This window comes from Lepisosteus platostomus, chromosome 11, assembly GCF_059453375.1.
Source record: "Lepisosteus platostomus isolate fLepPlt1 chromosome 11, fLepPlt1.hap1, whole genome shotgun sequence".
Classification (NCBI taxonomy): domain Eukaryota; kingdom Metazoa; phylum Chordata; class Actinopteri; order Semionotiformes; family Lepisosteidae; genus Lepisosteus; species Lepisosteus platostomus.
This window is the reverse complement of record NC_142621.1, coordinates 1,094,418-1,108,590: the sequence shown is the minus strand read 5'-3', so window position 1 is coordinate 1,108,590 and position 14,173 is coordinate 1,094,418. Positions and strand designations below refer to the sequence as shown.

At 47.1% G+C, this 14,173-nt stretch overlaps 1 protein-coding gene and 2 long non-coding RNA genes across 5 annotated transcripts in view; 2 read left to right on the top strand and 1 right to left on the bottom strand.

The window, feature by feature from the left end:
- The window catches only part of LOC148651706 (serine/threonine-protein kinase N2-like), a 35,193-nt gene extending 33,862 nt beyond the window's left edge, over positions 1-1,331 (bottom strand). The window contains exon 1 of the mRNA XM_088597680.1: positions 1,193-1,331. Within this exon, the coding sequence (XP_088453806.1) occupies positions 1,193-1,213 (21 nt within the window). The 5' untranslated portion in view covers positions 1,214-1,331. The remainder of the gene's footprint in view (positions 1-1,192) is intronic.
- Positions 1,120-14,173, top strand: part of LOC148651703 (uncharacterized) — a 103,129-nt gene continuing 90,075 nt past the window's right edge. For 2 of the 3 annotated variants that reach the window (XR_015925135.1, XR_015925136.1), the window contains exon 1: positions 1,126-1,254. This is a non-coding gene — a long non-coding RNA (uncharacterized LOC148651703). Of the gene's footprint in view, positions 1,255-3,143; positions 3,251-4,064; positions 4,205-14,173 lie in introns of those variants that run through there. The other variant, XR_015925134.1, reaches the window with a different exon arrangement.
- Positions 9,276-13,120, top strand: LOC148651705 (uncharacterized). The gene is made up of 2 exons (XR_015925133.1): positions 9,276-10,544; positions 11,299-13,120. It is a non-coding gene; the product is annotated as an uncharacterized LOC148651705 (long non-coding RNA).

Genomic DNA, 14,173 nt, shown 5'->3' with positions numbered 1-14,173 from the left:
GATTAACCAGAGATTTTGTCACGAAGCATAATTATAATTTGCTTTGCGCTAGAACATTAAGATATATCACTCGTGCTTGTTGCATTGGAAAAGACTTGGGATTCTTTTATTAAAATAACAAGATTTGTTAGGGCACGGATGCTACAGTGGGCCTCCCGCTGGGATCCCCAACACCTCACGTGCTGCCCCAGGCTGGGAAGGACCCGCTCCTCCGATTGTATCACTAAACTCCCTAATCGACTGAAGTTGCAGGAAGTCCCATTTCTATTTAAAGACCAGTGCCCCGCTATACCCAGCCCGAAGATTTAACACATTTCCCACCCCCCATTTTACTTTTGTTAACCATTATCATTTGGAGCTTTCCCTCCTAAAATAGGTTGTAAACCCGCCCCGAGAAACACCACCGAGAGGGTGAATTTCTGGGGTACCGACCCACCCGCAGGGTTCTGCCGGTAAGAGGTCCGGGGTGACATCTTGGACGGGTCGGGTCGGCCAGAGCCCTGCGCCCGGACACCCCACTGTCCGCTTACTGGGTCCGACAGCAGGGACTGAAACCACTTCCAAATCCAGACAGTATCGACATGTCTCAAGCTAGTTCCCGAAAACAAACCGACACATTTTAAAAAGCTCCCCCTCCCTCAGCTACTGTAAACGTCTCCCGGCTTCTCCAGCGCGTTACAAATATGTGTGTTTATTTTAAAGTCGGCTGGTCGGCACGGTTTCTCGCCGCAGGAACAAGAGGGACACAGCGGACGCGGAGATGCTGTTTATCCGGCGACTAATGTTTCGCCCCCTCCCGATCCATCCCCTCCGGAGACGGCAGGACCGCCGGCTCAGACACGCCGCGGCTCCCCGCTCCGCCAACCGGGGCGCAACCGGCGAGGAAAAGCCCCGCCGCCGCTCGGCGGAGCCCCCGCGTACGGGATGCAACAGTTGGGATCTTGTTTAATTATTTTCCAGGCCTCAATCCCTACTTCCCAGGCAACCCTCTGGGAAGAGGAGGAGGAGGATAAGGGGGGGAAGAAAAGAGGAAAACTCATCCCGAAATTGATCGTCCGGAGAACAACCTTTCGCCGGCCCGGCCGCCCGTCCCGGCGGGACGAGGAGTGGAGGCGAGCGGCGATCCCGGCGGCGCCCGATCGGCTCCGGGGGGCATGGAAATTCAAGTGCAACAGTTGCTAAGTTTTCTTACCTGCACCGAATCGGCCGCCATCTTGGCTTCCAACTTTGCCTCAAACTCGGCGGAGAAGGGAGGTGAGTCACACACACACACAAACAAGTCGGGCTACACAACTTCTCGCCTGCCTGCCCGCCCGTCCGCCTGCCTTTCCCGTGCTGCCTTCCTCTTTATCTCTAAGGGGCTTAAAATTCAAAACCATTCGAGCCCCAGCGGGCTTTTGTCCCGGCAGGACAACATCAGCCTGGAAAAACGGGAATCTCCATAATTCTGCTGCCCTTTTTTTTGCGGGGGGTGGGGGGAGGTGTGTGTGTGTGCGGGACTTGACGGGACGGGACGGGGGGGGTGCTTCTCTGAGTATAAACTGTGCGTAGTTTTGTTTTTTCTCCTGTGTTGTGGGTTGCTGGAGTGAGGACTGGGGCAGAGCCGGCGGTTTTCCTCAGCTCGGCGCCCTACTCAGTCCTGCCAGCCCCCCAGGTCCGTCACATGACCGTGAACCCCGACTCCTGCCCGTCTCCCCAAGGTGTGGGCAAGGCGCTTCTGGCTGCTCTGGGGGGTGTGGGTGTCAGACGTCATACTTGTGACAACTCTGAAACAGAAGAGGCTGTTTCGCCCCCTCCCGATCTTTCCTTTTACTATTTATACGATAGGATAATAATAACCGGTAGAAATTCCTAGTAGTAACAATTGTTTCTCCATTAGGGATATGGATGTATCTATTCCCACCCAGAATTTGCAAGCCTGGAGAGGTTTGTCCTGATGCAGTTAATAATGCACCCCAGTAAAACTGAAAAAAGTTTACAACTGGGTGCTTTCAGCTAATTGTTTTATTCAATTCAATTTAAGTTTATTTGTTATTATACTTACACAGGTGCATAGTATAATGAAAAGTGTTTCTTATTAGTTTCTCAGGTGCAGTATATATATATAGAACAGCAAGCAAGACGATAGACAGTAAATACAATAACACTAACGGTGTAAACAACAAGTATGGTACCAGTGGGACAGTACCCATATCTGTTAAAAACTGCAAAAGTACACAAAACAGAGCAAACAGTGCAAAATAATACTGCGATTATCAATAGGCACAACTCAATCAAGTACAGATTTAAGTGCAAGTTCGGCCTACATTCAGTTGTCGGACGTGTGGTGTATGTAGTGGTGTAGGGGTACAGGAACAAGTGAGGAGAGGTCATAGCTTGGTGGGGGGGAGTGGGGGGTCAACAGCTTGACGGCTCTGGGGAAGAAGCTTGGTCATTTCCTGGGCATTGTTACAAATGCCAGGTGAAATGTGAGAGATGTATTCCTGCTCACACAATGGATTATTTTATTTACATTGGAGGTCATAATGTTACGGTGTTATCGGTTTTTTGTTTTGTTTTTGTGATTGAAATTTCTGCTCGAGTTATCCAAGGTGGTGACCTAAAATTAGGCGACGGAGACGCCTGTAGGAAGGTCATCTCGCGCGCAGCAAGGTGATAACCGTCCACGAGCCGGACAGCTGGCGTTATTCTGCTCTGTGGCGTACAGCGCGTGGGCCCGGGGCGCCGCTGGTCTCAGTGTGGTGCCACAGTGCGAATTCCTGGGCCTGCGCTATCGCCTGGCGCCTGGCCTTTCCCCCACAGAGCGCTCAGGGGACTCTCGCAAATCCCTCTGTCATTGACTGACCTTTGTGGGAGCTGGAAAAAGAGAGCCATGGTCTTAAACCGGGCGCGTTTTCTCGGTGCCAAGAGAGGCCTTGAGCTTGTCAGCCTCCAGCCCCCTGTTCACACATGCGTGACGAGTTTCCAGTCCGTCTCACCCACAGGTGGCTGGGATGGCTGCTCTGAGCTGTGTGTTTGCAATATCTAAGGAATTCTTGTCCTGCTCTTTTCAAATAGCTGTATTATTCCACACTAATACACAGTACAGATGTTAACCTCTGCAAATTGTAGCCTCATGATGGAAGTGTGTGTTGCGATTGCAGTGCCTGAGTAGCAGCTGGGACTGAGTAACTCTGATCATCCGTGCTGCAGTCTGGCCTTCTTTCTTCCTCTCTTTGAAGGGACACGGAAAGTCTTACGACTGGAAAAGGTGAAAATGGAGGTTATTTCCAGATTAGAGAATATCCCTAAAATACTCAGTGGTAAAGTGAAACTGGTTTCTGCAGTCCAGGATGTTGACTAGAGAAGATTTTGGGAGTTAGAGGGCTTATAGGATTCACTGTGCCACAGCAGCCCCTGCTGGTATCGGACATTATTGATATAGTTTTAGGCTGCGCTCTGCTCCCGAAGGACATAGGAAAATGGGCCTTTCAGCCCATCTAGGTTGTTTGTAGTTGAATGATCAAAGCATCTCACCCACCAATGTCTTGTGACAAGCCAGGGTGTCAGCTCTGACAGCGCCTCGAGGAGTTAGGGTTAAGCAGCTGTGTGAGAGGGCAGTGGGTTCAGACAAGATGGAGAACCTTGTCTGGACCACATTCCCCAGGATCCTGTGGGCAATGAGCTGCAGCCCTCAGTCACCTGACTGGTCGGTGCAAGGCGATTGGCTGGATGACAGTTTAAAAGCAGGAAGCAGGGTCTCCCAGTGGCTGGCCTGTCTCCTGTCTGGAAACTGGTCAGATCCTCTGCTGGGCATATTCACCAGAGGGAGGAGAGAAGGAAGCGAACAACTGAGGGACAAAGGAACTGCGGAACCTGTGAATCTGAGTAATTTTGGAAGTGAGTTTTGAGAGAGACCAGAGATTGACAGTTGTCGTTTAGAGGCTGGTAAGCAGCTTAGCTGCCCGGGTTCTGTTGGGGATTGACGAAAGGAACAGCTATCACACCTGAAGATGACTCCACAGCCGAAACATTGTGTCTCTGTCTTTTCAGCGTGGAATAAACCTTTACCTGTTCTTTTGCAGCATACGCATGCTGACACAGCTACCTGCTTGAACTTCAGGATCAAAGAAGTCTAGCTAGCAGCTCAAAAAGGTTTTTGTTGTGGTCTGGTTGTTGTGAGTGTTTTCCTGCACACTGTAAATAAAAAGGAAATTTCTCTTTACCTTGCAGTTGCTCTGTGTGTTTGTTTTTATCCAGACCTGCATATCAAAGTTCCTTTTTATGATGCCCCCTGGGCTGGTTGCAGTGATCAGAACCTGTTTTTCTGTGTGCGGTCTCTTGTGATCAGGGTGAAGGTGCCAGTGGACAGCAGGATCAGGGAGAAACACTAAACAGTAATAAAAAATGTGAGAATGTACCAGCGTCATAAAAAATGATAACCTCTCTCATAAGTTCCCAAGGCTTGCCGAAGTGGATATCTAAGACCATATTTGTTAACACATGGTGCTAAGAAACAGCTCCAGTAATTAATTCCGTTTTTGTTTGGCTTTATAACTGAAATCATGGTCTCTTGCTTCAGCAATCACAGGAGCTGCTCCTTTATCGGTTGCCAGGCAGGTAGCTGGGGAAAAGATTTTGTGTTCCGCATCTCCACAGGTCCAGCTCTTTTTCCTGGGGCAGGTGATCTCTCCATGCAGAACTTTGCGCTTTTTTGAGTTTGCCAGTGAAACCCAAGATTCTTTCTCTCACAAACCACACAGCAGCTAAATCAAACAGCCAGTGCCAGTAATTCAAAGCTGCTGTTGCTAACCAGGTGAGAAATCTGGTTTCCTGTGTCTGAAAGATAAGACTAAAACAACCACACGCGCTTGTGTGAAAGTAAAAGTTCCCGTACTTACTTGGAGAAGTGCTTGGTGTTCTTGCGTTTGTGGGATTTTCTTTGCTCCATTTGACTTTTTAAGACAGAAGGTCCTGTGTTAAAAAGGAGAGCAAAGCGAAGGTTTTATGCAGTCCATTTACTTTTTGTTACCTTCCGCATTATGCAAAGATGATGTCTCTGTGATTTCCACAAACCTATGGGATAGGGATCAGGGTGACGTTTTATGAACACGACAGAGAAATGACTTCTTTTAGCATCCGTGACAGCCTGACCAGTGAGGGTCTAGGACTCCAGCCAGCATGAAGCTCCTTTGTTAGAACTTTTGACCAGAGGTTGACTCTTAGCTGCTGGTCGATCACGTGGAGGCAGCACAGGGGACTACCTCACAGGGTCTTTTATCACTTTTATTTCCACACGTTGAATGCTTTGTAAGCAATGCTAAAATAACTTTTCCCAGCAGTATAAATATGGACCTGACGAAGTTCCACTCCTTGTAGTTGCTTATATTGTAGAGATGCTGTTCCTCAGGTTGGAGAAGAACATCCATTTGAACGGCATGCGCTTGGGGGCCTCGGTCTCTGTGCAGCTCTCGGGGCTCCTTGTGAAGGTACCCCTGAGCTAGCCTGGCGCATGGCGTCCGAGTCTGTTCTGTGCTGCCCGCCGGCCCACGCAGGAAGCGAACGGCCGAGAGGGGGGGGCTTCTGGACGTCTCGGAGCCGTGGCGGGTGTGTGGCTGGCCGCGGCTGACCCTGGGGGAGAGCCGTTTGGGTGTGAAAGCCCGCAGCCGGCTCGGCCAGCTCTCCGACACCACTGCTCACTGCGACAGCGACCCAGAAGCTTCCTGTGTTAACAATTGCACATCCTGCGATAAACCATGTGCTGCCTTATCGCACTTGATAATCTCGTGGTGTTTTTAATAATACCTTTTTATGTGGTATAAAAAAGGGTTACTTTGCAAAGGGGGACAGAGACAAAAAAACCATAAATGTCTCTATTACAGCTTTTCCAAATAAAATAAACCTGATGAAATGTAAGCTGTTTTTTTGTGTGTAGTTCTGCTGTCTGTTCTTATTATAGTATTGGTCCAGATCGGTGTTGGTAACTCTAAAAACACAGTCGCTTTTGTAGATTATAGATAGATTTATGTGTTTGCCTGATTAAAAATTGGAAAGAGTTGATTTGTTTTAATGGTACTGCTTAAAGCTCAGTTTAGTCTTGAGCTGTTTTACAACCATTCCTCTCCTGGAAGGGATTTCTATAAAGTGTCCAAGTTGGCAAAGCACATCTCTTCCATTTCTTCTCTTCCATTTCTTCCTTACTACGTGTCTGCCTTTGAGTTTGGGTGTTCCTGCGCTGTGAGTCGCTGGTGCAGCACGGGGAGCTGCTGTGATGGAAGAGGTCTATAAGAAATGCCTGGTGCCAGGAGTGTGTGCTTGCAGAGCTTACAGGTCTTGGGTTCATGCAGAGGGGCTGAGCTGTCTGCTGTGTTGTCTTTGTCTTTGGGCCAGAAACAGGCTGAGCTGAGACAGGGCTGAGCGAGCAGCTGAGGGCTGTGCTGTCCCAACCGAGGCAGGTGAAGGCATGACAGAGCAGCTCCAGCTGGGCACTGAAGCCTTCTGGCTTGTCCTGGTGAGGAAGGACCTGCTGCAGATGCAGCTCAGTAACAGGGGTCCAGGTGTGTTTTTTTTAACAGTTTCTACGGTTTTGATGCATGTTGTTTTATCTTGTTGCATTGTGTTTATAAAGAAGTTATGACAGAGTTTTTATCGCTTCATTCAGATAAAGTGTTACCAATGAAATAAGTCAGAAAGCTATTGCACAATTTCACGAAAAGAGTGGGGGTGTTACCCTGGAGTCCTGGCCAAATTTCCCCCTGGCCTTTACCAATCATGGTCTCTTAATAATCCCCATCTATTAACTGGCTTCATTAGTCTGCACTCCCCACCATTGACAGCTAGTGTGTGGTGAGACTATTGGCATACTTTGGCTGCTGTTGCATCAACCAGGTGGGGCTACACATTGGTAGTGGTGGAGGGGATCCCCATTACCTGTAAAGCACTTTGAGTAGAGTGTCCTGAAAAGAGCTGTTTAAAGTGTAAGGATTTTATAATTATTGGTCTCAGAGTGATAGTGTCAATCTGGCTCCCTCTGGTGGTTAATTATGTCATGACACAATGGACAGGGTTCGCTGATGTCTGCCATTGCTTTCATTGCTGTTATCTGTGGAGAGCAGAAAATGAAATAAGCTTTGAACCAAAGGAGAAAGTGCACTTCAATTCTTCCTTAGATTCTTCTTTAAAAAGTCCACTCTGAGAGCACTTGTCTGTATGTGTTGTTGTGGTGGACAATAAGCTGCTTACACTGGAGCTCGACGGTCCTGATCTATAACTCCCGCTGGACTGTCCCTCCAGGACTGGAGCTGGACAGTCCTGATCTATAACTCCCGCAGGACTGTCCCTCCAGGACTGGAGCTGGACGGTCCTGATCTATAACTCCCGCTGGACTGTCCCTCCAGGACTGGAGCTGGACAGTCCTGATCTATAACTCCCGCTGGACTGTCCCTCCAGGACTGGAGCTGGACAGTCCTGATCTATAACTCCTGCTGGACTGTCCCTCTAGGAATGGAGTTGGGCTCCACCAGGTGTTTAAAAACCGAAGCTCCATGCAGCTGTTTTAAACGTGCTAATCAGCGCAGCAGCAGTTTTCCTGAGGGCTGCGCGGTGTCTTCAGGGCAGTTTTGTTAGTCTGTGGGCTGGCACCTGCCTAACTCTGCCTCGAGTCCGCATGTCCAGAGCAAGTTAGAGTCTCCGCTGTTTTTGCGGCACGGTGATCTGCTGCCGTTTTTGATGACTATTCAGCGTAATAAGACCTCGTGACAAAACAAGTGCAAATAGCTTATTTGCTGTTCATCACTTTGGGTACGAGTGGACAAATAAGTGAGAATACTGTATGTTATGGAGACCAAATTGTCCAGGCAGTAGACGGGCCAATCGATGGGCTGAATCGCGTCCTCTGCTGATCGTTTTTTTTGGGGGGGGCTGTAGTCGGCGCAGGTCTGTGTTGTGTTTGCGCAGTTTCTCACAGTAAAACTAACAGCCGAACCTTTAGTGACCTGGATACACTGTTACTGCAAAATACAGCACCAAACAATAAGAACAATAAGCCATATAGCAGCCCATTGGATTCGTTTATTTACCAATGTGAAATTTAGATGAACACTTACGAACTTATTTTTATTGTTTTGATAGGTTTAATGTTACTAGGTTATTGTTTTGTTAGGTTTCAAGTCTAATCGTGAAAATCTAAAGGATGCACAGATAATGAGTACGTAGGGTACATTTTACATTTTATGTTGTTCTATAAAGTGCTCTGTCTACCTGTCTGAGGGTTTGCGCTGCAGAAAACAGGCAGAGGTGAAGTAGCCTCACCTACCACTAGAGGGAGACTACACACTGCGTAACTCAATACATGTTTTCCCATTGTGAAGACATAGGAGAGGTTCCAAGAGAGGAGACCATTCGGCACAAGTACTTAAGAGCAACGAAAGCTGTTGTTATTTCTTATATAACTGAAGTGATATGCACTTTCTTGAAGAGAAGTAGCTGAAGATCTTGTACACTTTGAAACACTGCTCTGTTCACTACTTAATGACATCCATACAAATTAAGATCATTTTGCTGTATGCCACAAAATGTGAATTCCTAGTGCTACATCTACACTTATTACTATAATGATAAATAATTTAATAGAAGCACTTTGGAACAGTTTGTTTTGATCACTGTATCAGGTGTTTGTTCAATTAAGTAATGTAGGAGTCATATGAAATCTTTACAGCACTGAGGGACCACAAGGTTATCACTCCTGACGGGATCGATTAATTCACTAAACTGCTCGAAACGCAGATGTGGTCCCAGTTTTCCTGCCCTGCTGGGCTGTGGCTCCAGGGGCAGAGCTGGCCACCCCTGGAATGACAGAACGAGTCCAGAAGTTGATAACGCAGAACAGGACCCACACAGTAAAAACCGCTAGAAAGAGGATTTTGGCAAGGAAGAGAATAAGGACAGTGAAATGAGACCAGGTCTTGGTTCAGAAAGGGGTGTGTGAGGAATGTAAATTTCCGGACTGTCCGCCTGTTTGTTGGGGTTTTCGGCTAATTTTGTGCTTGCTGTCTCGCCCTGTCCTTCCCCGCTGAATCAGGAAGAAGAGCATGTTTTTGCGGCAGCATTCACAAATGGCTCTTTCTTTCCCCTCACCTTGTGACCTAGACCACTGGTGATTTCTTTTACGCAGAGTGGCCAAACAACTTCGAATACGGAAAAGAACATCTTTAAAATGCTGGTCGTTGCACACTGAGAATAATACACTTGCCACAGAACTTTGCAGCAGGGGCTTCTGCAGAAAGCATTCCTGAACGGTCCATCTTATTGCCCTCTGCAGCAGGAAGGTATGAAGTCATTAAAGCTTTTCAGAGCCAATGATCCAATTTCAACCTGAGGCTCAGAATGCTCCCGTCACAGAGGTCTTGTTGCTGAAGCTAAAAGCAGCCTGCTGTGTCAGCTGATCCCACTGAGGTCTCAGAGGAGTCCTTCAGCAGGGATGAAGCTCAGGTGCCTTTCTCTTTCCGGGTGGTGACCTGCGACCCCCGACCCGTGACCTGCGACCCCCGACCTGTGACCCGCTCACCCGTGGCTGGGCTCATGCTGGGACCATGCCTAAACCTCCCTTTGGCTCCTGTGCCTGCCAGCGCCAAAGCTGCCATCACTTAACACGACCTGTTGCAAACTGTGTGGCAGGTGGGCTCAGGCCCTCAGACCTTCCCCTGTGTGACAATGAGAAACGTCTCTCCTCTTCTGCACACTGGAGCCCTGGCCTAATTCAGCCACAGAATAATATCTAATAACAATAACAATAATCATCATCATTGCTAATTCTTAAAAGTAATACCCAGATATTCAAGGCTTTGAAATATTAACCAGTTTCCTGACTTAAATCTTTGTCACTATTAATTAATCACTGTTGTGTATAAAGCAGGATTTTCAGCCTGTGTTGTAATGTAGGTTTTAGTAATCTAGCTCCTTTTTGAATTGATGATAGAGAAATAATTCTGGAACATTTTCACTGCAGACCTCGGCTTCAGGGGAGCGAGTGAGGGCGAAGCTGAGCACAGCCGCTTCCAGGTCAGTCTGCTCACAGAGAGTTGGTCCACGAAGCCAGAAGCCGCTCGGGTGCATATTGAGCAGAGCAATGCTGATGTGACACCAGGCTTCATGAATATCAGTCCTGATTTGATTTAATTTGCAGCTCTAGCAAAACAGAGCCTTCTTTGGTTAAAATATACACACGCGTTGAAATCAAACCCTGGCTTTTGCGCTCACGGAGCTATTGCGTTTCAAGACGCCGGAGTTCGAGATTCAGTTAGCAGAGTCATTTACTGTTGCCCCTCCAATCACCGCCAGAGCCTGCTCACGCCCCGGATCACCTTACCCCAAGTTTAATCCACCCGGTGCGGAGCAGATGGTGGGAATAATGTTTATGAAACGCTCGGTGCAGCGACAGGAGGCGCAGGGATGCTGCTGGTCGGGTGTATTTCAGCTGGGGTTCTCAGTGACACGGCGCCCGGCGGACGTGTGACGCAGGAGCCGGGGGACAGAGGCCGACCTGTCGTGCCTGGTTCTGAGGCTCGGTACGCCGGTGGGGGTTTTCATGACACACAGCCGCAGGACAGCCTGAATAGTCACAGGGCTGGGGCTCCAGTTACACTCGCCTGCTAATCAGGGTAATGAGAGCGGGGGGCTGACCGCGCACTGTTCCCCAGGTCAGGCCCGACCGTGTGCGCTTGCAGGGGAGGCAGCCGGCAGTGCTGCTGCCACGGACACCGGCCGTCTGCGTGGAGGAGCTCCCTGTGTCAGAAAAGGGGCATTTCCTGAATTAGCGCCGCTGGTATGAGCTGCGGTATAGCCCCAATCTGACTTTTTAGCCACGTGTCTTGCGACACAGTGACAAGGTGTAGGAAGGGACTTATTTTTGCTCAGGTCATTGTGAGGTCTAACACTGCGAGGTCATGCAAGACCCCGTGTCGCTGCTCACGAGAGGAAGCGTGTCCTCTGGGCTGCACAGTCTGGCCTCCCTGAAGGTCTCTGGATTCACCTGGAGCAGCAGCTTCTCTCTGCTCTCCCTGCTGTGTAGCGTAAAGGGACTGCACCTCTCCTGTAAATAACACACACCGGGGTCCTTGGATTGGAAGGGGCTGATAAAGCTCTCATGGATATAAAACGTTTGTTTATTGTTGTTTGTTCGGCTGAAGTAGATCTCTTTACACATTCGTTGCCATCCTTGGTTCTAAAAACTAGAATACCTCATTGATTAATATTGTGCTTGCCGAAGCGTGGACTGTATCAGTACATGACTCATTCAAAAATTGTTTTTGTGTGTTTCAGAAATGTCCACCAGCGTCAATTAATATTCCCCTTTGCTTATGTCAGCCAGCTAAAAAATTACCTTTCTGCACCCAACCAGCCTGTTCATCACAGTCCAGTCGAGTACGAGATCATTAAAATGGACATCCCTGCCGAGGCTGGGCAGAGACCTACAGTACTGCACAATGTGCAATGTATGGGCAATGGTCCTGGGTCTCATGACTGTGCTTCCTGTATCAAGAGCGTGTTTGCCCTAAAACGCTTCCCCTGCCAGTACACTTGTGCACTCTTCGAGTCTCCGCAGTGAAGTCTTCCTTCTGAAGGGACTCAGCAGTCTCACCACCAGCGTGTAATGCCAGGTGCTTTTGAAAAGCTTCACATGCTCTATGCCTCCCTTTGATTCTCCAAACTCCTTCAAATCCAGACTCAAAACCTTCTTCTTTAGAAGAGCCTTTACTTTACTGGTTCCATTCTTCACCCCTCTGCTCCTGCGATACTTAGCACCACCATCCACGGTCTCCTCTATGTATTGTAATTGTGTTTTATCTTGTCAATTCTTTTTATTTATTGTTGTTGTCGTTCTGTAAAGCACTTTGAGATGAAGTCATTAACCCACCATTGCTGTGGGGGGTATTTTAAGAGCTGTGTATATTTTGCATATTTCATATATGCACAGAGGGACATGGAAAAATATGTTGATATACATCAGTTTTTTGTATATTGTATGTTTTTTGCCCTTTTGCCTCTAGGGGGAGATATTGTACACAGGATGTTTGCTTTCCTTGAATAGTTTTAGGGATGTTAATCTCATTCCTTCACAAGGTAGAGCCAATTTTCACAGTATACATCCTCAAAAACATGGTTACAGCATCGTACTGTTCTGAAAAACTCCATCTTGTACTTCTATTCTTTGAAAAAGAGCTATAGATCAAAAGATCTGGAGTAGATCCATACAGCTTCATTTACATTAATAAATAGGGGCATTCAAATCAAAAGTGAGTGGTAATTTGGGAGGTATAATTTGAGGTTAATCTTAATGACACATTGCCTTCTGAAAGTAAACAGCCAACTCTGTGCCTTAATCATTGCAAAAATATCTAAGGGTCAAATATAACGGACTGCAGGAATAGCGGACTTGCTGCTTTCTGAAGTTACATTGCACTTCAATGATGTGCAATTGACAGTGTGCACTGTCCACTGTCCTGGGGTGCAGAAATCCAGTCTGAATTGCAAGTGTTTCGAAGAAGAAGTTCCAACATGTCTGTTGAGATGCGCCTCTGAACTGATGGAAGAGGGCAAACTGGGAGAAACTCTAATTGCTGGCTGACCTTTGGGACGTGTCCACCAGACTGGAACCCTAGCAGGCTGACCGACGTACAGTATCTGTGCTCTCTGACAGCTGAGGCCCGAGCAGGCAGGAGGTACCAGGGCCAGGACTCGGAAGTGCGGAAGAAACAGCTCTGTAAACAGATAATTGATTTGTTCAGCCCTCCGCTGTTTATTTCCAGTGTACATTCTAGAAATTGGGCTGATGAAGTTTTAATCCATTTAATGTGTGTGCGAATGTGCAACTTACAAATTACCTGTCGTCTTAAAGTACTCTCTGAACTCAAATGATTTGTAAATCTCATTAACTGAAATAAAATGATTTCATTGATTAAAAAAAATACACAATATGAACAGCAACAGGAAACACATTCTGGTGGACATGGCTTGCCAAGCAGTGTAATAAACCTTTACAGAAATAATACAGATATAATTAAATATGAAACGGTGCAATAAGACATTAATCTGATGGTCCTAATAATAAACATTACTGGGTGATAACCTGGATTCTTCTGCACTTGTCCTGCAGTATATTGTGCTTTTCCTGATGTGATATACCGCAGCACGTGTTGACAAGGGAAGTGCATCTGAAGAGTTGGGCTTCTGAGAGCGCTGCTTCCTGTCAGTAGAGCGAGCCCGGAGCATGGCTGGCTGTTTCCAGAGCCTGCAGCAGCTCTGATGCTGCTGTGACCCCGATCTGTTCCTTTCCTTACCACTCTGACATCTGAGTCCTGAACACTGTTAGATGTGCAAGGAGTGGACTGTTTAAGATGATTAAAGCTTCTTCGGCTTTCTATTGCTTTCATAGCTCAATCAGGATTAGACTCAAGTCAGTTCAGGGTGAGCGTGTGCACACTTTTCAGCTGTGCATTTGTATATGGTAGGAATACAAATGGGCTCAGTTGCAGAACACTGAGTTTTTAAAATATATTTTATATGCATCCAAATAGTAAGCAATGTTTCCTTTGACCTTCTTCATACCTTTCAAGTTTCAGTTTGTTCTATTTTGAGTATGCCTTTCTTCAAAGCAGTGGAAATGCTCTGTCCGACAGCCACAACTTTTGAAAAAGTAAAATCGGATAACAAAATAAAAATATTGAAGTATAATTGAAATATAAAAATATTGAAGTAAAAACAGTTAAGTAAAATCCATTTTTGAGGAGTACCAAAATTAAAGTACTGTCAGACTGCTGGTGGCTGACTAGAGGTGTCCTTTATATGCTTTTTCACTGGAATTCACTGGAGACTGTGGCATTGCCTGAGGTGTGCTAGTTAAGCTTCAAGCAAAACCAAGGACACAAATGTAAAAAACAAACAGCGGGACCTAAAGGTATTTACAATTCTACATATTTTCTACAAGGCCAAAATATAATTTTTCCAGATAGACGCACTGATAGGAGACAGGGTGTACGTGTGGGGCTGTACACTGGGGACACAACTTAATAAACGACTGGATAGCCACTTCTGTTTGTGAGTTTTATGGCGAGCTGCTCACAGAAAGGAAAATGGGGATGTGCTCAGAAGATATCTAACGTGCAGTAGCAGGCGACACACAGAAAATATCGTCACC